General features: G+C 41.0%; 1 protein-coding gene across 7 annotated transcripts; it reads right to left on the reverse strand.

Annotated features, from left to right (window-relative positions):
* Positions 1 to 3,641: 3,641 nt before the first annotated feature.
* Positions 3,642 to 26,864, reverse strand: LOC106592060 (zinc finger protein OZF). 7 transcript variants are annotated; one of them, XR_006759615.1, is made up of 6 exons: positions 26,282 to 26,863; positions 24,367 to 24,599; positions 15,084 to 15,332; positions 9,195 to 9,278; positions 6,897 to 6,965; positions 3,642 to 3,978 (listed from the first exon to the last, which is right to left on the reverse strand). XR_006759615.1 is itself a non-coding variant. In XM_045696769.1 (5 exons), coding segments are annotated over exons 2-5 (432 nt in total). In that variant the 5' UTR covers positions 24,464 to 24,599; positions 26,282 to 26,862; the 3' UTR covers positions 6,556 to 6,963. The 7 variants fall into 7 exon arrangements, 5 of the variants coding, with proteins under 5 accessions (XP_045552725.1, XP_045552723.1, XP_045552722.1 ...); XR_006759614.1 differs by having other exon boundaries at positions 6,897 to 9,278; positions 26,282 to 26,861; XM_045696769.1 differs by lacking the exon at positions 3,642 to 3,978 and having other exon boundaries at positions 6,556 to 6,965; positions 26,282 to 26,862.
* Positions 26,865 to 27,425: the final 561 nt, after the last annotated feature.

Genomic DNA, 27,425 nt, shown 5'->3' on the forward strand with positions numbered 1-27,425 from the left:
GGAAGTTTTCGGTGGGTATGCTAGTTCTGAACATCACATGCTAATGTAAAAAGCTGGTTTTTGATATAAATATGAACTTGATTGAACAAAACATGCATGTATTGTATAACATAATGTCCTAGGAGTGTCATCTGATGAAGATCATCAAAGGTTAGTGCTGCATTTAGCTGTGGTTTGGGTTTTTGTGACATATGCTTGCTTTGAAAATGGCTGTGTGATTATTTTTGGCAGGGTACTCTCCTGACATAATCTAATGTTTTGCTTTCGCTGTAAAGCCTTTTTGAAATCGAACAATGTGGTTAGATTAACGAGAGTCTTGTCTTTAAAATGGTGTAAAATAGTCATATGTTTGAGAAATTGAAGTAATAGCATTTTTGAGGTATTTGTATTTCGCGCCACGTGATTCCACTGGCTGTTGACTAGGGTGGGACGCAACGTCCCACCTAGCCCATAGACGTTAAGGCAAAAACAAAAGGAGGGTGGTTGGTCGGGTGGATACATGGGTCAGCATATAACATGAATGTCTAGCAACCCAACCATTTCATGTTCGAATCTTATGACGGACAACTTTTGCATTTTAGCTAATAAGCACCTTTTCAACTACACTACATGACCAAAAGTATGTGGGCACCTGCTCGTTGAACATCTAATTCCAAAATCATGGGCATTAATATGGACTTGGTCCCCCTTTTGCTGCTACAACAGCCCCCACTCTTCTGGGAAGGCTTTCCACTAGATGTTGTAACATTGCTACGGGGACGTGTTTCCATTCAGCCACAAGAGCATTAGTGAGGTTGAGCACTGATGTTGGGCGATTAGGCCTGGCTCACAGTCGATATTCCAATTCATCCCAAAGATGTTCGATGGGGTTGAGGTCAGGGCTTTGTGCATGCCAGTCAAGTTCTTTCAAACCGTTTTCGACAATCCATTTCGGTATGAACGTCTATTTGTGCTCAGGGGCATTGTCATACTGAAACAGTAAAGGGCCTTCCCCAAACTGGTGCCACAAAGTTGGCAGCACAGAAGAAGAACTAAGGAGCCCGAACCATGAAAAACAGCCCCAGACCATTATTCCTCCTCCACCAAACTTTACAGTTGGCACTATGCATTGGGGCAGGTAGTGTTCGCCTGGCATCCACCAAACCCAGATTTTTCTGTCGGACTGCCAGATGATGAAGCATGATTCATCACTCCAGAGAACACGTTTCCACTGCTTCAGAGTCTAATAGCGGTGAGCTTTACACCACTCCAGCCAATGCTTGGCATTGCGCATGGTGATCTTAGTCTTGTGTGCGGCAACTCGGCCATGGAAACCCATTTCATGAAGCTCCCGACGAACAGTTCTTCTGCTGCTGTTGCTTCCAGAAGCAGTTTGGAACTCGATAGGACAGGCGATTTTTACGTGCTACGTGCTTCAGCACTCGGCGGTCCCGTTCTTTGAGCTTGTGTGGCTTACCACTTCACGGCTGAGCCATTCTTGCTCCTAGACCTTTCCACTTCACAATAACAGCACCTACAGTTGAACAGGGCAGCTCTAGCAAGGAAGAAATTTGACGAACTGACTTGTTGGAAAGGTGGCATCCTATGACGGTGCCACATTGAAAGTCACTGAGCTCTTCAGTAAGGCCATTCTACTTCCAATGTTTGTCTATGGAGATTTCATGACCATGTGTTTGGTTTTATACACCTGTCAGCAACGGGTGTGGCTGAAGTAGCCAAATCCACTATTTTGTGTGTATATATAGTGTACTTAGCATGTTAATTAATGTTCGCAACAACAAATTGGAATTTGTAAAATATCATACGTATCGCAAATTCGTTACATATTGTACGAATTGTAATTCATACTATACGTATCATACTAAATTGAGTGGTATGGTTTTTGTAACATATAGTACGTTTTGCTCTGACACCAATTTCTCCCTCTGCAGTTCTCTGTGGGAAAGAGCTAGTAGACACATGTATCAGATAGAGATGATGTGATGATCAGTTTTCTGTGGGAATGAGTTAGTAGACAACATGTATCAGATAGAGATGATGTGATGATCAGTTTTCTGTGGGAATGAGTTAGTATATACAACATGTATCAGATAGAGATGATGTGATGATCAGTTTTCTGTGGGAATGAGTTAGTAGACACATGTATCAGATAGAGATGATGTGATGATCAGTTTTCTGTGGGAATTAGTTAGTAGACACAACATGTATCAGATAGAGATGATGTGATGATCAGTTTTCTGTGGGAATTAGTTAGTAGATACTACATGTATCAGATAGAGATGATGTGATGATCAGTTTTCTGTGGGAATGAGTTAGTAGACACAACATGTATCAGATTGTAACGCCCTGGCCATAGAGAGGGGTTTTTTGTTATTTATTTTGGTTAGGCCAGGGTGTTACATTGGGTGGGCGTTCTATGTTCCTTTTTCTATGTTTTGGTATTTCTTTGTTTTGGGCCATGTGTGTGGCTCCCAATCAGGCACAGCTGAAGCTCGTTGCTGCTGATTGGGAGTCACACATAAGGAGCATGTTTTTCCTTTGGGTTTTGTGGGTAATTGTTTCTTGTTTAGTGTGTTTGCACCTGACAGGACTGTTGGCTGTCAGTTTCCTTGTTTTGTTTGTTATAGTGTTCTTTCTAATTAAATTGAAAGATGAATACTAACTCCGCTGCATTTTGGTCCATTCCTGAAGACAGCCCTTACACAGATAGAGATGATGTGATGATCAGTTTTCTGTGGGAATGAGTTAGTAGACACAACATGTATCAGATTGTGATGATCAGTTTTCTGTGGGAATGAGTTAGTAGACACAACATGTATCAGATAGAGATGATCAGTTTTCTGTGGGAATTAGTTAGTAGATACAACATGTATCCGATAGAGATGATGTGATGATCAGTTTTCTGTGGGAATGAGTTAGTAGACACATGTATCAGATAGAGATGATGTGATGATCAGTTTTCTGTGGGAATGAGTTAGTAGACACAACATGTATCAGATAGAGATGATGTGATGATCAGTTTTCTGTGGGAATGAGTTAGTAGACACAACATGTATCAGATAGAGATGATGTGATGATCAGTTTTCTGTGGGAATGAGTTAGTAGACACAACATGTATCAGATAGAGATGATGTGATGATCAGTTTTCTGTGCGAATGAGTTAGTAGACACAACATGTATCAGATAGAGATGATGTGATGATCAGTTTTCTGTGGGAATGAGTTAGTAGACACAACATGTATCAGATAGAGATGATGTGATGATCAGTTTTCTGTGGGAATGAGTTAGTAGATACAACATGTATCAGATAGAGATGGTGTGATGATCAGTTTTCTGTGGGAATGAGTTAGTAGACACAACATGTATCAGATAGAGATGATGTGATGATCAGTTTTCACCATTAGTTTGGGTGGATTCTTTTTTTACTACATAATGACTTTTGTTTAATGATACACAGGCTATGAAACGACTACCGGTTTATTAAATTGTCTTTTAAAACTAGATTCATTATTTTAGTCATTGATAATTAATGCATTTGGATAACTGTATTGATCTGCTAATGAAAAATAAACATTGTACATGAATTTGTGCTGGTCAACCTTTGTTTTTTAGGTTATCTATACAGAAAATACAATGTTTTCGTTTAATTCATGGCATTCAAAATCATTTACATGTTTATTTTCTCAAAACATGTCACTACACCTTTACACATCACCATGGGGACAAGCCAATTTGCTAGCCACCAGTATTTGCTACAATGCACACAAATAGATGTTTTGTATTATAAAGGACTTACATATGTTTCTTATTAAATAACAGTTAATTAAAATGATATTGTGTGCAATGAAACCGAGTGTATTCATAATTTTGTTGAATTAAAAGTACTTACAAATGTTTGATTGTGTGCACTCGCTGTGTGATCTTTCATAGAACTCACCAGCATGTGGTCCTAAAGACTGGAAAGGAGTTGAGCCATCCCTATGGAGAAAGAATATGGTTTGGGATGAATCCAGAAAATAAAGTCTGAGGTTAACACAGGCTTAGGAGATGTTACACGTTTTGTTCTACGAGATATCAGTCATTTAACATGACCTTTAGGAATTATGAAGCTTTTATGTGCTTTATTTTATACATAAATTCATCAAAATGCAAAAAAAATGATGTTAGCTGATGAAGATGAACTCATAGAACAAAACGTATAAGATCTCCTAAGCCTGTGTTTACCACAGACCTTCTTTTAGTGCCTTCAAAAAAGACCATTACCATTGCTCTCGATTGCTTTGCGGCATGATCACTGAGCATGCGTTCTTCTTGTTTGGTGTTTATTGGTGGTGTTCAGACCAACGTTAAAGGTGCATCACCACCACCTTCTGGGCTGGAGTGTGATAGAGACATGTGGTTCTGTCCTGGTGACATCACAGGGTCAGAGAAAACTCCTGACTGTAGTCATACCAAAACACTACAGGCACTCAGCCCATAAGAACCATTCATACTGTCAGATCTAATATGAAGAACTGAATACAACCATAAGAACCATTCATACTGTCAGATCTAATATGAAGAACTGAATACAACCATAAGAACCATTCATACTGTCAGATCTAATATGAAGAACTGAATACAACCATAAGAACCATTCATACTGTCAGATCTAATATGAAGAACTGAATACAACCATAAGAACCATTCATACTGTCAGATCTAATATGAAGAACTGAATACAACCATAAGAACCATTCATACTGTCAGATCTAATATGAAGAACTGAATACAACCATAAGAACCATTCATACTGTCAGATCTAATATGAAGAACTGAATACAACCATAAGAACCATTCATACTGTCAGATCTAATATGAAGAACTGAATACAACCATAAGAACCATTCATACTGTCAGATCTAATATGAAGAACTGAATACAACCATAAGAACCATTCATACTGTCAGATCTAATATGAAGAACTGAATACAACCATAAGAACCATTCATACTGTCAGATCTAATATGAAGAACTGAATACAACCATAAGAACCATTCATACTGTCAGATCTAATATGAAGAACTAACTATAAAAGAGAAGAGTTTGACCAGTTCAAATTCATGTAACTTTATTTTTAATTGGCAGATCAATTAACTTAACTTATGCAGTTATCCAAACACATTAATTATCAATGACTAAAACAAATCTGCTTTTAAAAGATAACTTAATAAACACATGTAGTTGTTTCATAACCTGTGTATCATTAAACAGTTGTTTAATAGCAAAAATAATCCCCCCAAACTAGTGGTGAAAACTGATCATCTCTATCTGATACATGTTGTGTCTACTAACTCATTCCCACAGAAAACTGATCATCACACCATCTCTTTCTGATACATGTTGTGTCTACTAACTCATTCCCACAGAAAACTGATCATCACATCATCTCTATCTGATACATGTTGTGTCTACTAACTCATTCCCACAGAACACTGATCATCACATCATCTCTATCTGATACATGTTGTGTCTACTAACTCATTCCCACAGAAAACTGATCATCACATCATCTCTATCTGATACATGTTGTGTCTACTAACTCATTCCCACAGAAAACTGATCATCACATCATCTCTATCTGATACATGTTGTGTCTACTAACTCATTCCCACAGAACACTGATCATCACATCATCTCTATCTGATACATGTTGTGTCTACTAACTCATTCCCACAGAAAACTGATCATCACACCATCTCTTTCTGATACATGTTGTGTCTACTAACTCATTCCCACAGAAAACTGATCGTCACATCATCTCTATCTGATACATGTTGTGTCTACTAACTCATTCCCACAGAAAACTGATCGTCACATCATCTCTATCTGATACATGTTGTATCTACTAACTCATTCCCACAGAAAACTGATCGTCACATCATCTCTATCTGATACATGTTGTGTCTACTAACTCATTCCCACAGAAAACTGCAGATGGACAACCTGAATGAAAGCAAGTGCCCACAGCAATGTTCCAACATCTGGTGGAAAGCCTTCCCGGAAGAGGCTGTTATAGCAGCAAAGGGGGGACCAACTCCATATTAATACCCATGTTTTTGGAATGAGATGTTCGATGAACAGGTGTCCACATACTTTTGGTCATGTAATGTAGAATACAAATTGTAGGACGTATAAATTACAATTTGTATGATATGTTATGAATTGGAATTTGTACAATATGTTACAAATGTTCAATATGTTACGAATTACAATTTATTGTTGCTAATACTAGCTAGGTGCCTATGCTTTGGGTTAAGTTTAGGGTTAGGGGTAAAACTTTTTGGGGGGAAGGGTTAGATAACATGCTAAGTAGTAGCTAAAAAGTAGTAAGTCGTTGCAAAGTTGCTTATTAGCTAAAATGCTAAAGTCATCTGTGATGAGATTCAAACATTGCAACCTTTGGGTTGCTAGATGTTCGTGTTATACGCCCACCCATCCACAGAGCAGGAGTAAGGCTTTTCTCCTGTGTGTATTCAGTTGGTGTGTTTTTAAAGTTGCCCAGTTGAAACTCTCCCCACAGACAGAGTCAGACCAGGCTGAGAGGGAAGCAGTACCACCCCATCAACTGTTAAACTATAAACTGTTTGTTTTTAAAATGAAAAGCCTCACACTTAACACTAAATGAAAATCCAAGGTCATCTCAATATCTTTACACTAGAAGCTAACAAAACACACCAAAACAGACAAGGTGCACAGTGATCAGTAAAGTAAAGAGGTTAACATTTTATAACGCTCTCTTTCCTCTGCACAGTTCGCTCACAGTGAGAAACAATAGGATTACAATAGAGTGTTCTACGCTTTCTTCATTTGATTAAATTTACTGTTACAACTTATTTTATGACTCTAATCTTAACTGTTCTGAGAGAACTGGCAGTGATGAGACCTCTGCTCTGTGATCTTCATGCTGCTCTCAACACTGTCTCCTGTATGGGCACAGACAGACTTTACAATTGGAGGATGCATTTAATGCATATTCTATAATGGTATTCAATAGGCTACATCTGTCGGTACATATATGTGACAAATAAATATATAATATCTTATAACTCTATTAAAGGGAAATGAAGCACCAACCAAACATCAACATGTGAAAATGACATCATCAACCAATTAGTAGGCAATGCCTCCTCATAAATTGGTCAAAAATCACACGATGCCCACCGATGATGTCATTAGAAACACTTATCTTCCTCAATCTTTTTTTACTACAGATACACGCAATATTCACATGTTGATGTTGGGGTGGTGCTGGAGATGAGGAATATCCCTTTAAGTTAACAGTCTAAAATGTGCTAAATGCTCTGCAGTTGTGCATTTGGTTTGCTAATATAGTAGTTAGTTAGCTAACTACTCCTGGATGCTGTCTAATATACATATATTTTTTTTGCGTGCAGTGAACTGTGAGTACCATTTATTTGCTGCTTGTATAACTTTGAGCTGGGATGTCTGTTCTGAAAAAAACGTTTCGGTCAGAGACCTCGTTAGCATTCTCTATGGGATTTGTTAGCATCGCTAACCTTCAGAGGCATTGTGGGGTTTGAAAATAGCACCCCTTGTGTTCAGTGCCAGTATTACCTAATATTCCAGTATGGCACAAGGTCGGTATGAAGGTATGACAATCTGGATAAAGCCCAAGCCTAGCTAAGGTGTCCAATAGAGATAAAATATTCCCACAGGCAGTGCAGTACACACAGGCTTTTCCCCAGTGTGTGTTCGCTGATTAACTTTTAGATCACCCAGTGCTGTGAAGCATTTTCCAGTCAGACAAGGAGTGAGGCTTCTTTCGGTCTAAGAAGCAGTAGATCTATTCTATGTGCACTATTTCTATGCTTTCCTGTTCTGAAGTTTTGTTTTTTGCGTTTTTTTACTTCCGTTTTTGTACAACAGCTCAAAATACAATATTTTGGTTATGGAAAATATATTTCTCAGCGGTTTAGATGGTACAATGACTGCTTGTTTTAGGCTATTAGAACTATTGCAATTTTAACATCCAGGAAATGGTGGAGTGATTTCTACATAGGGCATATTTAAGTGATGGAGTGACTTTAATTCTTAGCTGGTCTGAGAGAACTGATGGGGCTTCTGTCCTTTATGTGTACATTTGTGGCGTTTTAAGGTATCCAATCGGGAGAAACTCTTCCCGCAGTCAGAGCAGGAGTAAGGCTTCTCTCCTGTGTGTATACGTTGGTGTGCTTCTAAGTTGCCCAGTTGGGAGAAACTTTTTCCACAGTCAGAGCAGGAATAAGGCTTCTCTCCTGTATGTATTCGCTGATGACATTTTAACATATCCAATCGGGAGAAACTCTTTCCACAGTCTGAACAGGTGTAAGGCTTCTCTCCTGTGTGTGATCTTTTATGAACTTTTAGCTCAGCTGATGTTGTGAAGCACTTCCCACAGTCAGAGCAGGAGTAAGGCTTCTCTCCTGTGTGTATACGTTGGTGTGCTTCTAAGTTGCCCAGTTGAGAGAAACTTTTTCCACAGTCAGAGCAGGAGTAAGGCTTCTCTCCTGTATGTATTCGTTGGTGACATTTTAACATATCCAATTGGGAGAAACTCTTTCCACATTCAGAGCAGTAGTAAGGCTTCTCTCCAGTGTGCACTCTCTGATGAACTGTCAGAGCTTGTGATGTTGTGAAGCTCTTCCCACAGTCAGTGCAGGAGAAAGGCTTCTCTCCTGTGTGTATACGTTCGTGTGTTTTTAAGTTGCCCAGTTGAGAGAAACACTCCCCACAGTAAGAGCAGGAGTAAGGCTTCTCTCCTGTGTGTATACGTTGGTGTGTTTTTAAGCTGCCCAGTTGAGAGAAACTCTTTCCACAGTCAGAGCAGGAGTATGGCTTCTCTCCTGTGTGTATTCGTTGGTGGGTTTTTAGGTGGCCCTGTTGAGAGAAACTCTCCCCACAGTCAAAGCAGGAGTATGGCTTCTCTCCTGTGTGTATTCGATGGTGTGTTTTTAAGTGGCCCTGTTGAGAGAAACTTTCCCCACAGACAAAGCAGAAGTATGGCTTCTCTCCAGTGTGCACTTTCTGATGAGCTGTCAGAGCCTGTGATGTTGTGAATCTCTTCTCACAATCTGTGCAGGAATACAGATTCTGGTCTGTGTGTATTTTTAGGTGTATTTTTAGATTTGATAGAAATGGGAAAATCTCCTCACAATTTGGGCAGTGGTGAGACCTCTTAGCTCTGTGATCTTCCTGCTGTTGCTCTCTGGATGTAGAGAATGTCTCAACATGGTCTCCTGTGTGAAGAACATCAGAAGAACAAGTCAGTTGGTGTGATATACATGTCATTCAAATTTATATTATGAAGCCCTTTTTACATCTGCAGTTTTCACAAAGTGCTTTAAAATATATCCAGCTTAAAACCCCAAAGAGCAAGCAATGCAGATGTTGAAGCACATTGGCTTGGAAAAACTCCCTAGAAAGGAGGAACCAGGCTCTGAGGGGTGGCCAGTCCTCTTCTGGCTGTACCGGTAACATATGAACTCATCAGTAGGCTGTACAATACAAACGGGGAATACATCTATTCTAAAAGTGGGTAACAGTCAGGCTTATGGTCTATATAAATGCAACATGTAAAGTGTTGGTCGAAAGGTTTCATGAGCTGAAATAAAAGATCTCAGTAATGTTTCATACTCACAAAAAGCTTATTTCTCAAAAATGTTTACATCCCTGTTAGTGAGCATTTCTCCATTGACAAAATAATCCATCCACCTGACAGGCGTGACATATCAAGAAGCTGATTAAACAACATGATCATTACACAGGTGCACCTTCTGCTGGGGACAAAATGCCACTAAAATGTGCAGTTTTGTCACAACATCACCACAGACGTTTCGAGTTTTGAGGGAGCGTGCAATTGGCATGCTGACTGCAGGAATGTCCACCAGAGCTGTTGCCAGAGAATTTAATGTTGATTTCTCTATCATAAGCCACCTCGAACATCATTTTAGAGAATTTGGCCCGTATGTCCAATCGGCCTCACAACCGCAGACCACATGTAACCACGCCAGCCCAGGACCTCCACATCCGGCTTCTTCACATGTGGGATCGTCTGAGACCAGCCACCCGGACAGCTAATGAAACTGAGGAGTATTTCGGTCTGTAATACAGCCCTTTTGTGGGGAAAAACTCATTAAGATTTTTTTGGCCCTAGCTTCCAAGTGGGTGGGCCAATGCCCTCCCAGGCCCACCAAAGGCTGCTCCCCATGTCTTAAGTGTAAAACTAACGATGACTCAATAATCCATGCCTTCTTGTAGTGCAATACATTTAGAAAGTTGGCAGAAGTTTTACAATGTAAATTTACTTTGAATCCGTCTATCTGCATATTTCAAGACATGGTATATGGGGGTGCAGTGAGCTACCCAATGGGGTAGACCATACTTTTCTCGTTAATGGTTTTGAAAAGAATCCTCCATCTCCTCGACAGTGGATGAATCAAATGTAATATTTAAAATATTGAAAGGGTGTAATGAGAAAAACAGAACAGTACAATTTGAGGCCATATGGCATAGAGTGCTACAAGCACTGGAAAGTTCCAGGGGACGAAGGAGAGTGTGAACCATACATGATGTGTATAGTAGCAGTCGAACAGTCGCAAATAGATTCATTTTTTCATGGCACACAAGACACCCGTCTGATTGGCTCCTGTCTCGGTGGACTAATCCATTGCAGAGGCCATAGGGATGGCACAGTCCATCACTAAGACATGTGCTACTGAAATTGTATATGGTTATATTATGTAAGAACAATGGTGCAACACTAATAAAAATTACATTATTTTATAACATGCGCTTTCTCTCACGTTAGATAGCGGTCACTGTCTGTGATTCTGAAACAATATTTTTGAAGAGTGTGGAAACCAACTTAAATAGGTCTGTAATCAATAGCCTAACTGTTAAATGTGCCTGGTTTTAGAAATCATCCATATTTACTGAGTGTATGAAACATTAAGCACACCTTCAAATTTTTTAAAAAAAAACTAAAAAACAAGCCATGAGGTCAAAGGAATTGTCCGTAGAGCTCGGAGACAGGATTGTGTCGAGGCACAGATCTGGAGAAGGTCACTAAAACATGTCTGCAGCATTTAAGGTCCCTTGGCGTCCCGCTAGTGGGACAACTTCCGGTGAAACTGGAGGGCACGCAATTCAAATAAATAATCATAAAAATTATGGATATTAAACATTTACGTAAATATAAGTGTCTTATATCGGGTGAAAGCTTAAATTCATGTTAATCTAACTGCACTGTCCGATTTACAGTAGCTATTACAGCGAAAACATGCCATGCGATTGTTTGAGGACGGCGCCCCACATCAAAATATTTTTCCACCGGCACAGGTTTCATAAATTCACAAATAGCGATTAAATACTCACTTACCTTTTTGAAAATCTTCCTCTGATTTGTCATCCAAAGGGTCCCAGCTATAACATGTAGTGTTGTTTTGTTAGAAAAAAATCCTTCTTTATTTCCCAAAAAGTCAGTTTAGTTGGCGCAATCGATTTGAGTAATCCACTCGTTCAACATGCAGAGAAAGGAATCCGAAAATCTACCCCTAAACTTTGTTTCAACAAGTCAAAATACGTTTATATTTACTCCTCAGATACCCTAAAATGTAATCAAACTATAATATTTCTTACGGAAAGAAGTATGTTCAATAGGAAACCGACTTTAGCAGGTGCGTCCTGTCTTCATGGCGCGCAAACACAAATTTCTAAGACTGTGTCCCTGTTTTAAAACTGATGTTTCTTATTCGTTTTTGAAGTTACAAGCCTGAAACCTTGAACATAGACTGCTGACACCCGTGGAAGCCATAGGAATTGCATCCAGGGAGCTAATGTTCAATATGACCTTATACTTGCCATTCTTAGAGGATAGCCTCTCAAAAACAAAACATTCCCGTTGGTTTTTCTTTGGATTTTCTCCTACATTATTTTTACATTTTCACAAACTTCAAAGTGTTCTCTTTCCAATGGTACCAATTATATGCATATCCTGGCATCAGGGCCTGAGCAACAGGCAGTTTACTTTGGGCACGTTATTCAGGTGGAAATTGAGAAAAAAGGGGCCTAGCCCTAAGAAGTTTAAGAAGTTTGGAACCACCAAGACTCTTCTTGTAGATAGCCGTCCGGCCAAACTGAGCAATCGGGGGAGAAGGGCTTTGGTCAGGGAGGTGACTAAGAACCCGATGGTCACTCTGACAGAGCTCTAGAGTTCCTCTGTGGAGATGGGAGTACCTTCCAGAAGGACAACAATCTCTGCAGCAGTCCACCAATCAGGCCTTTATGGTAGAGTGGCCAGACAGAAGCCACTCTTCAGTAAAAGGCACATGACAGCCCGCTTGGAGATTGCCAAAAGGCACCTAAGGACTCAGACCATGAGAAACAAGATTATCTGGTCTGAAGAAACTAAGGTTGAACTCTTTGGCCTGAATGCCAAGCGTCACTTCTGGAGGAAACATGGCACCATCCGTACAGTGAAGCATGGTGGCAACATCATCCTGTGGGGATGTTTTTCAGCGGCAGGGACACTAGTCAGGATCGAGGGAAAGATGAACGGAGCAAAGTACAGAGAGATCCTTGATGAAAACCTTCTCCAGAGCGCTCAGGACTTCAGACTGTGGCAAAGATTTAGCTTCCAACAAGACAACGACCCTAAGCACACAGCCAAGATAATGCAGGAGTGGCTTCGAGACAAGTCTCTGAATGTCCTTGAGTGGCCCAGCCAGAGCCCAGACTTGAACCTGATTGAACACCAATGGAGAGACCTGAAAATAGCTGTGCAGCGACGCTCCCCAAACAACCTGACAGATCTTGAGGGAATCTGTAGAGAAGAATGGGAGAAACTCCCCAAATATAGGTGTGCCAAGCTTGTAGCGTCATACCCAAGAAGACTCGTGTCTGTAATCACTGCCAAAGGTGCTTCAACAAAGAACTGAGTAATGGTCTGAATACTTATGTAAATGCAGTATTTCAGTGTTTTATAAAAAAAAAAAATGTCTTCCCAATTTCATCATAACTAACTATGATCTTCTCTCATCGTTGCAACTCCCCCAAAGGGCTCATGAGAGGCAAAACCCTCCCCTACCCCGGGCGACGCTGGGCCAATTGTGCGCCGCTCTATGGGGCTCCCGGTCACGGCCGGTTGTGACACAGCCTTGGTTCGAACCCGGGTCTGTAGTGACGCCTCAAGTACTGTGATGCAGTGCCTTAGACTGCTGGCCACTTAGGTGTCCTTCAGTTTTTTTTATTCGAATACATTTGCAAACATTTCTAAAAATCTGTTTTCGCATTGTCATTACATGAGAAAAGTGGGGGGGGGGAAACTATTTTATCAACTTTAGAATAAGGATGTACGTTAACCATATGTGGAAAATGTCAAGGGGTCTGAATACTTTCCGAATGCACTGTATCTACAGAAAGAAGATAGATCCTGCTTCTGTTGCCTGTTTGAGTTTGTTTGATAGCCTATTGATTCTGTGAGCACCAAGCCTCACGCAATTGCAACATGTCAGATAAAGCAATTTCCCAATTTGAGCAGTTTTTTGTGCTATTCTGTAAAAGGTTTTAATGTGCGCTATGCTGTAATAAAGGTTTTACTGTGTGCTATGCTGTAATAAAGGTTTTACTGTGTGCTATGCTGTAATAAAGGTTTTAATGTGTGCTATGCTGTAATAAAGGTTTTAATGTGTGCTATGCTGTAATAAAGGTTTTAATGTGTGCTATGCTGTAATAAAGGTTGTAATGTGTGCTATGCTGTAATAAAGGTTTTAATGTGTGCTATGCTGTAATAAAGGCTTTACAATCATTTTCCGTTAGAACACATTATTTATTTAGTGTCGTTTACAACTGTTCCAAACGGTCAGAAATATAATATTGTAATCTCACAGCACCTGTTTGCCACACAATAGGCTACGCATGCAGCTCTCGCTCCAATACCATCCTTTTCTTTTTTTTCTTTATTTAACTAGGCAACTCAGTTAAGAACAAATTCTTATTTACAATGACGGTGTCACCACTCCCGCCGAAGTCGGCCCCTCTCCTTGTTCGGGCGGCGTTCGGCGGTCGACGTCGCCGGCTTACTAGTTACCACAGATCGATGTTTCACTGTTCGTTTGGTTTTGTCTTATTGTGTACAACTGTTTTTGATTTCCCTAATTATGTTCATTATTTAACCCTCTGCCATCTGTCCTTGGTTAGCGCTCACTTTTTCATAATACTTTTACTCAAGTGCCTTTTCACGGGTGGTCCTACAGTTTCTATGGTCATGCTGCAACAGTGCCTGATCTCAAAGTTTCATGAGTTAGACAGTCGGCTTCTGAGTACAGGTTTTATCACACATGCTTCCCATCCATGTAGTTTTGGGGGATGTTTAGGTTAAGTAGTTCGCAGTTCCCACAAATAATTGTTAACTCTAGTGAGCCTCAGCTCATTTTAATATTATTTAACATTTTTTTATACCTTTATTTAACTAGGCAAGTCAGTGAAGAACAAATTCTTATTTTCAATGACGGCCTAGGAACAGTGGGTTAACTGCCTTGTTCAGGGGCAGAACGACAGATTTTTACCTTGTCAGCTCGGGGATTCGATCTTGCAACCTTTCGGTTACAAGTTCAATGCTCTAACCACTAGGCTACCTGCCGCCCCATAGGCCTAGCAACAGCATGTCTCATACGAGACAAATCACATTATTTCAGGCACTATTACGCCTAGTCACTTTGTCTAGCAACTTATCCAGAACACTGCAGCCTGTCTGGTGTTCAATCTTTCCAAGTTCCCCCATGTCACACCCTGCTCCTCCGTACATTCCACTGGCTTCCAGTCGAAGCTCGCATCCACTACATGACCATGGTACTTGCCAACAGAGAAACAAAGGGAACTGCCCCTCCCTACGTTCAGGCTATGCTCAAATCCTACATCCCAACCCGAGCTAAATGACTCAAATGTAAGTGTAAAAATTTACAAAACAACCATGGCTGTGCAGTCTGGCATTTGGCAAGGATGTGTGATGTCAGAATGACAGAATAGATTGAACCTGCTTTTACCATGATTAACAGATTTACCAATCTCCTCCTCCTCTTCTTCATCTTTAATGTTGACATTCAGCTCCTGTGTTTGACTGCAGTCTTCCAGCTTCACTGATGCCATCTCTGGATCCTGCAGTGCAAACTGGGCTCCACTGTCACAATCTGGACCCAGTGACTGTAGGTTTGGACTCAGTGTGGAAGGAGAGAGGCAGGCTGGGTTTGTCCTCACTGTTGATGTTACCGGCCTCAGACTTGACCTGAGTCGGCCTGAAGTAATAAAGACAAACGGACACAAAAAATGATTGTCTTGACAGTTCTGGCACTTTCTTATTCTGTAAAATATTATGTTTTTTCCTGTTCAATTATCTAATTTCAATAGATCAAGTAGCTAAGCATTGACAAAAATTCATTCCCATTAGACACAAAGTGCATACTTTAAATTGAACAACGTAAGTGCACTTAACCTATATAGTAGATTTCCTGAATTCACATACAGTGCATTTCGAAAGTACTCAGACCCCTTGACTTTTTCCATATTTTGTTACGTTACAGCTTTACTCTAAAATGGATAAAATGTATTATTTTCCTCATCAATCTACACACAATACCCCATGACATCACAATACCCCATAATGACAAAGCGAAAACAGGTTTTTAGACATTCTTGCAAATGTATTAAAAATAAAAAACAGAAATACCATATTTACATAAGTATTCAGAGCGTGAAGGAATGTGAATGTATTTGTGTGTCACGTCAATATGTGTGTGTTTTGTGTGTTTTAGTGGTGTGTGTGGTTAGAGTCGAGTGAGTGTACATCGAGCCTGAGTCAGTGCAAAACATAATAATAGATAAGAATAAAATAAGGGGGTCAATGCAAATAGTCCAGGTAGCCATTTGATTACCTGTTCAGTAGTCTTATGGCTTGGGGGTAGAAACTGTTAACCTCTCTTGGGGAGGTGGGACACGACCATCCCACCCACGGTTCAAACTATTCAACAGCCAGTGAAAAATCAGAGCGCCAAATTCAAAACCACAAAACCACAAAATGTCATAATTCAAAGTTCTCAAACATATGACTATTTTACACAATTTTAAAGATACACGTCTCCTTAATGTAACCACATTGTGCGATTTCAAAAAGGCTTTACGGCGAAAGCATAAAGTTAGATTATGTTAGTACAGAGCCTAAACAAGAAAAACCACACAGCCATTTTCCTAGCAAGGACAGGCGTCACAAAAACCAGAAAACCAGCTAAAATTATGCACTAACCTTTGACGATTTTCATCAGATGACACTCCTAGGACATCATGTTACACAATACATGCATTTTTTGTTCGATCAAGTTCATATTTATATCCAAAAACAGCATATTACATTGTCGCATGATGTTCAGAAAATATTTTGCCTCCAATACTGCCGGTGAATCAGCACAACAATTTACAAAAATACTCATCATAAACGTTGATAACATATTAAACTGTTATTCAAAGAATTATAGATGAACACCTCCTTTATACAACCGCTGTGACAGATTTCAAAAAAGCTTGTGCTGTGCTCAGAAAAAGACATCAAGCAATACAGATACCCGCCATTTTGGAGTCATCTAAAATCATAAATAGCATTAGAAATATTCACTTACCTTTGATGATCTTCATTAGAAGGCACTTCCAGGAATCCCAGGTCCACAATACATGTTGTTTTGTTCAATAAAGTCCATAATTTATGTCCAAATAGCTCCTTGTTGTTTGCGCGTTCAGTAAGCTACTCCAAGTGTAGGAAGCTCGGCCATAATGTCACGACAAAGTCAAAAAAAGTTATATTTACGTTCGTTCAAACATGTCAAAAGTTGTATAGCATCAATCTTTAGGGCCTTTTTAACTTAGAACTTCAATAATATTCCAACCGGACGATTCCAGTGTCTTGAAAAACGTTTTGGAACACAGCTACCCCTCACGTGAGGGCGCGCCAATGAACTCATGTGCTTTCCTGAGTCAACAACTTCCAACTTCCTCTGTTCGCTCTCTGTTCACCATAGACGCCTCAAACAACTTTCTAAAGACTGTTGACATCTAGTGGAAGCCTTAGGAAGTGCAAAATGAACCCTAAGTCACTGTGTGTTCGATAGGCAATGACTTGAAAGGACTACAAGCACCAGATTTCCCACTTCCTGGTTAGATTTTTCTCAGGTTTTTGCCTGCCATATGAGTTCTGTTATACTCACAGACATCATTCAAACAGTTTTAGAAACTTCCGAGTGTTTTCTATCCAAATCTACTAATACTATGCATATTCTAGTTCCTGGGACCGAGTAGTAGGCCGTTTAATCTGGGTACGTTTTTCGTCCGGCTGTGAAAATACTGCCCCCTACCCAAGAGAGGTTAAGGAGCGTTTTGGTCTCAGACTTGGTGCTCCGGTACCGCTTGCCGTGCGGGAGCAGAGAGAACAGTCTATGACTTTGGTGGCTGGAGTCTTTTACAATTTTTAGGGCCTTCCTCTGACACCGCCTGGTATAGAGGTCCTGGATGGCAGGGAGCTCGGCCCCAGTGCGGTACTGGGCCATACGCACTACCCTCTGTAGCGCCTTGAAGTCGGATGCCAAGCAGTTGCCATACCAAGCAGTGATGCAATCAGTCAGGATGCTCTCGATGGTGCAGCTGTAGAACATTTTGAGGATCTGAGGACTCATGCCAAATCTTTTAACCCTCCTGAAGGGGAATAGGCGTTGTTGTGCCCTCCTCACGACTATTGGTGTGCCTAGACCATGAAAGGTGATGTTGATACTGAGGAACTTGAAGCTCTCGACCTTCTCTACTACAGCCCCATCGATGTGAATGGAGGTGTGCTCGGCCCTCTTTTTCCTGTAGTCCACGATCAGCTCCTTTGTCTTGCACCACACTGCCAGGTCTCTAACATCTTCCCTACAAGCTGTCTTATCATCGTCGGTGATCAGGCATTCCACTGTCGTGTTGTCGGCAAACTTAATGGCCACGCAGTCTTGGTTGAACAGGGAGTACAGGAGGGGACTAAGCATGGATCCCAGAGGGGTCAGCATGGCGGAGTTGTTATTGCCTACCCTCACCACCTGGGGGCGGGCCGTCAGGAAGTCCAGGATCCAGTTGCAGAGGGAGGTGTTCAGTTCCAGGGTCCTTAGCTTAGTGATACGCTTAGTGGCCACTATGTTGTTGAACGCTGAGCTGTAGTCAATGATCAGCATTCTCACGTATGTGTTCCTTTTGTCAAGGTGGGAAAGGGTAGTGTGGAGTGCAATACAGATTGTGTTGTCTGTGGATCTGTTGGGGCGGTATGCTATTTAGAGTGGGTCCTAGGATGATAGTGTTGATGTAAGCCATAACCAGCCTTGCAAAGCATTTCATGGCTACAGATGTGAGTGCTACGGGTCAGTAGTCATTTAGGCAGGTTACCTTGGTGGTCTGCTTGAAACATCTAAGTATTACAGATTGGGTTAGGGAGAGGTTGAAAATGTCAGTGAAGACACTTTCCAGCTGGTCAGCACATGATCTGAATACGCGTCCTGGTAATCCGTCTGGCCCTGCAGCCCTGTGAATGTTAAGGTCTTACTCACATCGGCTGGAACAGCTGGTGCTCTCATGCATGATTCGGTGTTGCTTGCCTCGAAGCGTGCATAAAAGGCATTTAGCTCAACTGGTAGGCTCGCGTCACTGGGCAGCTCGCTGCTAGGTTTCCGTTTGTAATCTGTGATAGTTTGTAAGCCCTGCCACAACCTGACGACTGTCAGAGCTGGTGTAGTAGGATTTGATCTCAGTCCTGTATTGACGCTTTGCCTGCTTGATGGTTCATCATAGGGCGTAGCGGGATTTCTTATAAGCGTCCGGATTAGTGTCCTGCTCCTTGAAGCAGCAGCTCCAGCCTTTAGCTCAGTGCAGATGTTGCCTGTAATCCACGGCTTCTGGTTGGGATATGTACGTACGGTCACTGTGGGGACGATGTCGTTGATGCACTTATTAGTGAAGCCGGTGACTGATGTGGTATACTACTCAATGCCGGAACATATTCCAGTCTGTGCTAGCAGAACAGTCCTGTAGCTTAGCATCCGCTACGTTGGACCTCTTCCGTATTGAGTGCGTCACTGGTACGTCCTGTTTGAGTTTTTGCTTTAAGCAGGAATCAGGAGGATAGAATTATGGTCAGATTTGCCAAATGGAGGGTGAGGGAGAGCATTGTACGTGTCTCTGTGTGTGGAGTAAAGGTGATCTAGATTCGTTTTTTTTTTGCATCTGTGACATGCTGGTAGAAATAGGACAAAATGGATTTCAGCTTTCCTGCATTAAAGTTTCCGGCCACTAGGAGTGAGCATTTTCTTGTTTGCTTATGGCCTTATACAGCTCACCGCTTTGTGGTGGTAAATAGACAGCTACGAAAAATATTATCCATGTCCTTGTTAAGCCACAACCCAGTGAAACATAGAATATACATTTTTTTTACAGTACAGTCAAAAGTTTGGGCACACCTATTTTCCAAATCTCTGCAGAATGCTGTGGTAGCCATGCTGGTTAGGTGTGCCTTGAATTCTAAATAAAATCACTGACAGTGTCACCAGCAACGCACCGTCACACCTCCTCCTCCATGCTTCATGCGGAGATCATCTATTCATCTACTCTGCGTCTCACAAAGACACGGCGGTTGGAACCTAAAACTCTCAAATTTGGACTCATCAGACCAAAGGACAGATTTCCACCGGTCTAATGTCCATTGCTTGTGTTTCTTGGCCCAAGCAAGTCTCTTCTTCTTATTGGTGTCCTTTAGTAGTGGCTTCTTTGCAGCAATTCGACCATGAAGGCCTGATTCACGAAGTCTCCTCTGAACAGTTGATGTTGAGATGTGTCTGTTACTTGAACTTTGTGGAGCATTTATTTGGGCAGCAATTTCTTAGGCTGGTAACTCTGATGAACTTATCCTCTGCAGCAGAGGTAACTCTAGGTCTTCCTTTCCTGTGGCGGTCCTCATGAGAGACAGTTTGAAGAAACTTTAAGTTCTTGAAATTTTCCAGAATGACTGACCATGTCTTAAAGTAATGATGGACTGTCGTTTCTCTTTGCTTATTTGAGCTGTTCTTGCCATAATATGGACTTGGTCTTTTACCAAATAGGGCTATCTTCTGTATACCACCCCTACTTTGTCACAACACAACTGATTGGCTCAAACACATTAAGAAGGAAAGAAATTCCACAAATTCACTTTTAAGAAGGCACACCTGTTAATTGAAATGCATTCCAGGTGACTACCTCATTGTCACGGATCCCTCCGGTACTGTTGCTCATTCCGTGCACCAGTTTCGGAGGTCTACGTCACTGGCCTCTAGGAACTGAACTGTGTCATTACGCTCACGTGGTTCCCATATTCTCCCCGATGAGTAATTGTATAAGTGTGCCCTTTGTTCACCATTGTCTTGTCGATTATTGTTCCAATGTCCGTTGTGCCTTGTTGTTTTGGCTTTCGTGCCACTTGTATTGTGCAGATGATTACGGGTCTCGTCCCGTGTGGTATCATTGTGCGTGTATGTTATGGGTCTCGCACCGTCTATTCATTCGAGGTACTCCTCACTCTTTTGTTTGGGTCTCAACCCTGTGTTTTGTATATGTGTTTGTTTGGTCTTCGTCTCCGTGCCTTTACATGGCACGCAGTAATTTGGATAAATAAAAAACCCTATTACACATTCCTGCGCCTGTCTCCTGATCCCTTTATACCAACGTGACACTCATGAAGCTGGTTGAGAGAAAGCTTTGCACACTCTTGGCAGTCATCAAGGCAAAGGTTGGCTACTTTGAAGAATCTCAAATATATTTTGATTTGTTTTACACTTTGGTTGTAGTAACTTTTGGTTGCTACATGATTCCATATGTGTTATTTCATAGTTTATGTTTTCACTTTTATTCTACAATGTAGAAAATAGTAAAAATAAAGAAAAAAACTTGAATGAGTAGGTGTTCTAAAACGTCGAAACCTCTCCTTTTTACGCTGTTTTCTCCCCAATTTCCTGGTATCCAATTGCTAGTTACAGTCTTGTCTCAACTTTGCCACTCCCGTACGAACTCGGTAGAGGCGAATGTCTAGAGCCGTCTATCCCGAAACACAACCCAACCAAGCCGCACTGCTTCTTGACACAATGCCCACTTAACCCTGGAAGCCAGCTGCACCAATGTGTCGGAGGAAACACTGTCAGCGTGCACTGTGCCCGGCCCGCCACAGGAGTCGCTAGTGCGTGATGGGACAAGGACATCCCTGCCAACCAAACCCTCCCCTAACCCGGACGATGCTGGGCCTATTGTGCACCGCCAATTGTGCACCGTCCTGCGACTGAGCCTGGACTTGAACCCAGAATATCTAGTGGCACAGCTAGCACTGCAGTGTAGTGCCTTAGACCACTGCACCACCCAGGAGGCCCCAAACTTTTGACTGGTACTGTATATCCCGTTGATAGAATGGTGTCAAACGGAGCTCATCCAGTTTATTCTCCAGTGATTGCATGTTTGCCAGAAGAACGGAGGGTAGAGGCCAATTATCCACTCGTGGACGCAGTTTCCCCAGGCATCCAGCTCGCCGACCTCTGTAGCAGAGTCTTCTCTTCTTACGAATGACGGTGATTTGGGCCTGGTCCAGGAAGAGCAGTATATCCTTCGCTTCAGTTAAATACAAAATTGCCACAGTCAGTGCCATGGTGAAACTTGCAGTCCTGTAGATCTGAAATAATTGGAGTGTGAAACTTGCCAGAAAAGTAAGGTGAAGCAATTCAGGCATTCTTGAAAGTCAGGACAATCCTTGTCCTGCAAAGAAACATTATTGTTATAGCTGAAAAAAAATGTAAGCAGTAGGCATTTAAAATTAAATATGTGGTGGAGATTTATAGTTACACAGCGACATTCGTCAATCATTTATTTGAAAACACTTTCCATCATAATTTGTCACAATAAAGAAAGTTTAGCTAAATAAAAATCCACCCGTCGAATGGATAAAATGTTTAGAGAATCTTTAGACAAATGTCATCTATATATGCCGTTTCCAGTAGCACCGTCTGAAACCCTACCTCTTCAAAGAGCTTCTTAAATAAGACAGTCTTATCCTCCCCCAAACAATTACACGTCTTTTCCCACTAGCACTGACTTTGCTGATAACTTCTTTGAGGAACAATGTAAACCCAGCAAAAATAGAAACGTCCTCTCACTGTCAACTGCGTTTATTTTCAGCAAACTTAACATGTGTAAATATTTGTATGAACATAACAAGATTCAACAACTGAGACCAGGGGCGGAAATCCCGGGGGGGACGGGGGGACACGACCCCCCCATCCTTGGAAAAATATGATTTGTCCCCCCCAATATATCACTGAAACATAACTATGTAATTTAAGTAATATTAATAATACGCAATGAAAGCAATTGTGCTGATTATAGACACTTAATAGCGCGTTTTTAAGTTTCAAAAGATTGCGACCCCCCCACCCTTTGCCTCACAATGGTTTGATCCACTGCCAGTTCCTTAGTTGGCAAGGTAACAGAGGGGTCGTATCTACTGTCTGAAAGGCACTCAATGAACGTAACTGAAGTGAGGTTAATCCAGTCAATCGCGCACACACACTAGCTGAATATGCAGAGCTAGCGCGCAAATATTAACTATTAAGCTAGCTAGTACCTATTCCATTTGTGGCCTCGTCAAAGATGGAATCTTTGCTATCATCAATTTATTCCAAGAGCAGCATGCAGATGATGTAAGTTAGTGCTTCAAAGTCCCTGCGATAAGGTTAGCGATAAACTGAAGTCCAAACTGAACAGAACTACACTCTCTTCTACCATTGTCTTAAATATATTTAATGGTCTCGTTGCAAAAGCTAAATTGTTGCAAGGGAACTTTTATTTATTTATTTTATTTCACCTTTATTTAACCTGTTATGGCTAGGGGGCAGTATTTTCACGGCTGGATAAAAAACGTACCCGATTTAATCTGGTTACCACTCCTACCCAGTAACTAGAATATGCATATACTTATTACATATGGATAGAAAACACCCTAAAGTTTCTAAAACTGTTTGAATGGTGTCTGTGAGTATAACAGAACTCATTTGGCAGGCAAAAACCTGACAAGGTTTCAGGCAGGAAGTGGCCTGTCTGACAAGGTGTCGTTCTTCTTGTCTCTGTTTATTGAAGAGTGAGGATCTTAGCTGTCCCGTGACACTTCCTACGGCTGCCATAGGGTCTCAGAAGGCGGTAAAAAGCTGAATCGTGGCTTTGCAGGCTCTGGCTGAAAAAAAGTAGCGCGTTTGGGTAGTGGCTGGTTACAGTACTGTGAGACTCAGGCTCGTGCCCGCGTCGACCGAAAGCTTTGTTTACTTTCCTCTGTTTAGCTAAAAGGAGATTCCCGGTCGGAATATTATCGCTTTTTTATGAGAAAAATGGCATAAAAATGGATTTTAAACAGCGGTTGACATACTTCGAAGTACGGTAATGGAATATTTAGATTTTTGTTGTCACGAATTGCGCCATGCGCGCGACCCTGATTTACCATTTCAGATAGTGTCTGGGACGCACGAACAAAACGCCGCTATTCGGATATAACGATGGATTATTTTGGACCAAACCAACATTTGTTATTGAAGTAGCAGTCCCTGGGAGTGCATTCTGACGAAGACAACAAAAGGTAATCAAACTTTTATAATAGTAAACCTGATATTGGTGAGTGCTAAACTTGCCGGGTGTCTAAATAGCTAGCCCTGTGATGCCTGGGCTATGTACTTAGAATATTGCAAAATGTGCTTTCACCAAAAAGCTATTTTAAAATCGGACATATCGAGGGCATAGAGGAGTTCTGTATCTATAATTCTTAAAATAATTGTTATGCTTTTTGTGAACGTTTATCGTGAGTAATTTAGTAAATTCTTAGTGAATTCGCCGGAAGTTTGCGGGGGGTATGCTAGTTCTGAGTCCCAACCCCAATTAACCAAACATAGAAACACACACACCAGACTAACCATAGAATACAAACACATAGACCATCAACCAAAAACCCGGAAATACTAAATCAAACACCCTTTACACAAACACACCACCCCGAACCACATAAAACAAATACCCTCTGCCACGTCCTGACCAAACTACAAAAACAATTAACCTTATACTGGCCAGGACGTGACAGCTCTGGATAACAGCGTCTGCTAAATGACTAAAATGTAAGTGTAAAAATGTACAAAACAACCACTGCTGTGCAGTCTGGAATTTGGCAGGGATGTGTGATGTCAGAATTACAGAAAAGAAAGAGCATGCTCTTACCATGATTAAGAGATTTACCAATCTCCTCCTCTTCATCTTTAATGTTGACATTCAGCTCCAGTGTTTGACTGCAGTCTTCCAGCTTCACTGATGCCATCTCTGGATCCTGCAGTGCAAACTGGGCTCCACTGTCACAATCAGGACCCAGTGACTGTAGGTTTGGACTCAGTGTGGAAGGAGAGAGGCAGGCTGGGTTTGTCCTCACTGTTGATGTTACCGGTCTCAGACTTAATCTGAGTCAGCCAGTAGTAATAAAGACAAACGGACACAAAGGTTATTGCCTTGACAGTTCTGGCGCTTTCTTTATTCTCTAAAAATATATTATATTTTTCAAATTCAATGATCTAATTTCAATAGATCAGGTAGCTAAGCACTGACAACTCAACGTTCATTCCCATTAGACCCAAAGTGCCCACTTTAAATGACACAACGTAAGTACTCTTAACCTATAGTAGATTTCCTCAATTCACATAAATCCATAAATGACTCAAAACCATTTAGGTTGCAGTTTGTTTAAGGCAGTATTATGAACTATTTTCCTGAACAACCATGTCTCTGACGTATTAACACTTACAAAAATGTATTGTATTTCCCGTTCACACGATAGTAACATTTATAAAGACGGAAACAACTGAATGTGTCTGAATATTAGTGCACATGTAGAAAACTGATAATCATTACATTCAGCTTCAAAACTGTAGTGTGACCGTGAAATTGTCAGTCTCTACTGCTGCCCCATTACTGCCTGCACTGAGCGAAATGCAGACAATCTGACAATCCTCTGAATTTACCAACGCCCAGAGCGCACTCTAGAGTGAATTTACAAACAAACCCTAAAGCCAGTAGGGTCCAGCTGTGACATCATCTCTCAGAGTCTCTATGCTGCCTGCCACCTACTGATATGTCATCTCAGTGCAGTGCATCTCTCAGGATAAGTGGGCGTTTCCAAAGGAACTATATATGGAGAAGGGGGCGTTTCCAAATGAACTATATAAGGACAAGTGGGGGTTTCCAAAGGAATGATACAAAGGAGAAGAAGGGGGTTTCCAAAGGATCAATATCAGGAGAAGTGGGGGTTAAAATATTCAATAACAAATAATACATAGTAAAATAAATGCTTGTTATAAGGTAGCTAACGTTAGCTAGCATTTACATTTACGAACAACTTAACTATGGTTAGGTAGGTAAAGTTCAAAGATACAGTTCAGTGAGTTTTTTTTTGTTGCATATCTGAAATTCCTTACTGTCATTTCTGCAGATCATGACTAAAGTCTGATAACCCAAACGAAGTATTGAGTGGCACCTTTCGAAACCCCCACTTTTCCTGAGAGATGCACTGCACCGATAGACGACCTATCGGCAGGCAGCACAGAGACCCGCACAGGGCCGACTGCTCTGAGAGATGACGTTGCAGCTGGACCCCTCTCCTTAAAGCTGCATGAATTCGGTCCGGTCAAATGTTTGGGCCAAGCCAAGGGTTGGCTGAAATTGTAAAACATAAACGTCTATAATTGGATAAGATTGGGCCGGTCCGTGGATGTTGAAATCCAGCCCGCCGGACCGCACCAAAAAAGACACCCAAAATAGACATCCAAAAGAAGTCGAGGGGCTCCTCCGCAGACAGAGTGGACGCCGCCATTTTACCAGCTCAGGACCTTCATATTACACAAAACCAATAACATGTAAAATGAACAAAAAAATCGCAAATTGATTCTTTATGAAATGACCTTGTCGAAATGATGTACATTCACTCAGAAGTCCCCCAAGTCTATGTGACTTGTAAAATAGTTTTTAATCACGTTTTTCACTCACTGGGTTTGACACAAACAATAACTCATAATACCGGACGGATTTGTTATCTTGCATGTTATGACGTTCTTTCGATATTAGACTGTTTAAACTTGCTATCACATACCTTTAGTAATGAAGAGAAACGGACACAAAAGTTATCCTCTTGACATCACAGTTATGGCGTTTCTTTATTCTGAAGAATGCGATCAGGGTTGCCAGGTGTATTAAAAATGTCTAGCCCTATTATCAAAACCCGTCCACAAGGCCTGAAAATTTGCCGATTTTTTTTTTCAGCCGCAAGAGAGGAGTTGACACATTTTGCCATAGTTATCGCCTTTTCCATAACGTTATGGAGCGAATTAAGAAGGAATATCGACGTAAGAAGTTACATTTGGTTTTCCATCAAAATAATCATTATTGCAAGCTAACATGAATAATAAAGGAATTTGAATATGTCCCAAGACAAAAAACAATTCGTTCTTATTAAACTCGCCAGATCATTTTCAGTCATTGGATATAGATTTAACTGCTATGATTGTAAATAAATCCCTTATGTGCATGTGCATAACTATTGATCAATCCAACAGAAGAGTTTGAGGAATGAAAGTTGGACAGAGGATCTCGAAATCTCTGTGCAAGAAACACTTGGACGAACTTTAAAAAACGAATGTTAGGCTATTGACTTGTCATTTCAAATAGGCATAGGCTAGGCCTAGTGACTAAAATCTGCGTTTATGATTGTAATTCAACTTTGCCATGGTTTGGTTAGCTAGATGCAAGTAGTATATAGCCAGATAGCCTACAGTAGCCTAGGCAAGATAAAAGATGAATGATTTAGCAGCTTGCTTAGTTCAAATTGACAGAGCATTTAGTTAACATGAATAGCGAGGCGATTGTTACGTAAGAAATGGTTATGTTGCCCAATAGCCTCCTGGAATAAACTAGATGGGTTTTGAATTTCAATCACTGATTCATATATTAATAATTTATATATTTACCTGTAGCCTAATCTGACTGACTATTACCTTCAATCTAATGCTTCTAGCAACAGCTGATAGATAGAACTGTGACCATGATCACAATTGATAACTTCCCATTTCATTAACTAAACATGGTCATTAATAATTGCATAATAACACAAGACTACAAGAACAATAAACGGAAGTGTTTATTGTATGAAATGGTAGGCTACAGTAGCTTACATAGGCATACAAATTAATAGGCTACTTAATGGCCAACATATGTATCATTCTCCACATTTAATGTCA

This window comes from Salmo salar, chromosome ssa16 (genome assembly GCF_905237065.1).
Source record: "Salmo salar chromosome ssa16, Ssal_v3.1, whole genome shotgun sequence".
Taxonomy (NCBI): Eukaryota; Metazoa; Chordata; class Actinopteri; order Salmoniformes; family Salmonidae; genus Salmo; species Salmo salar.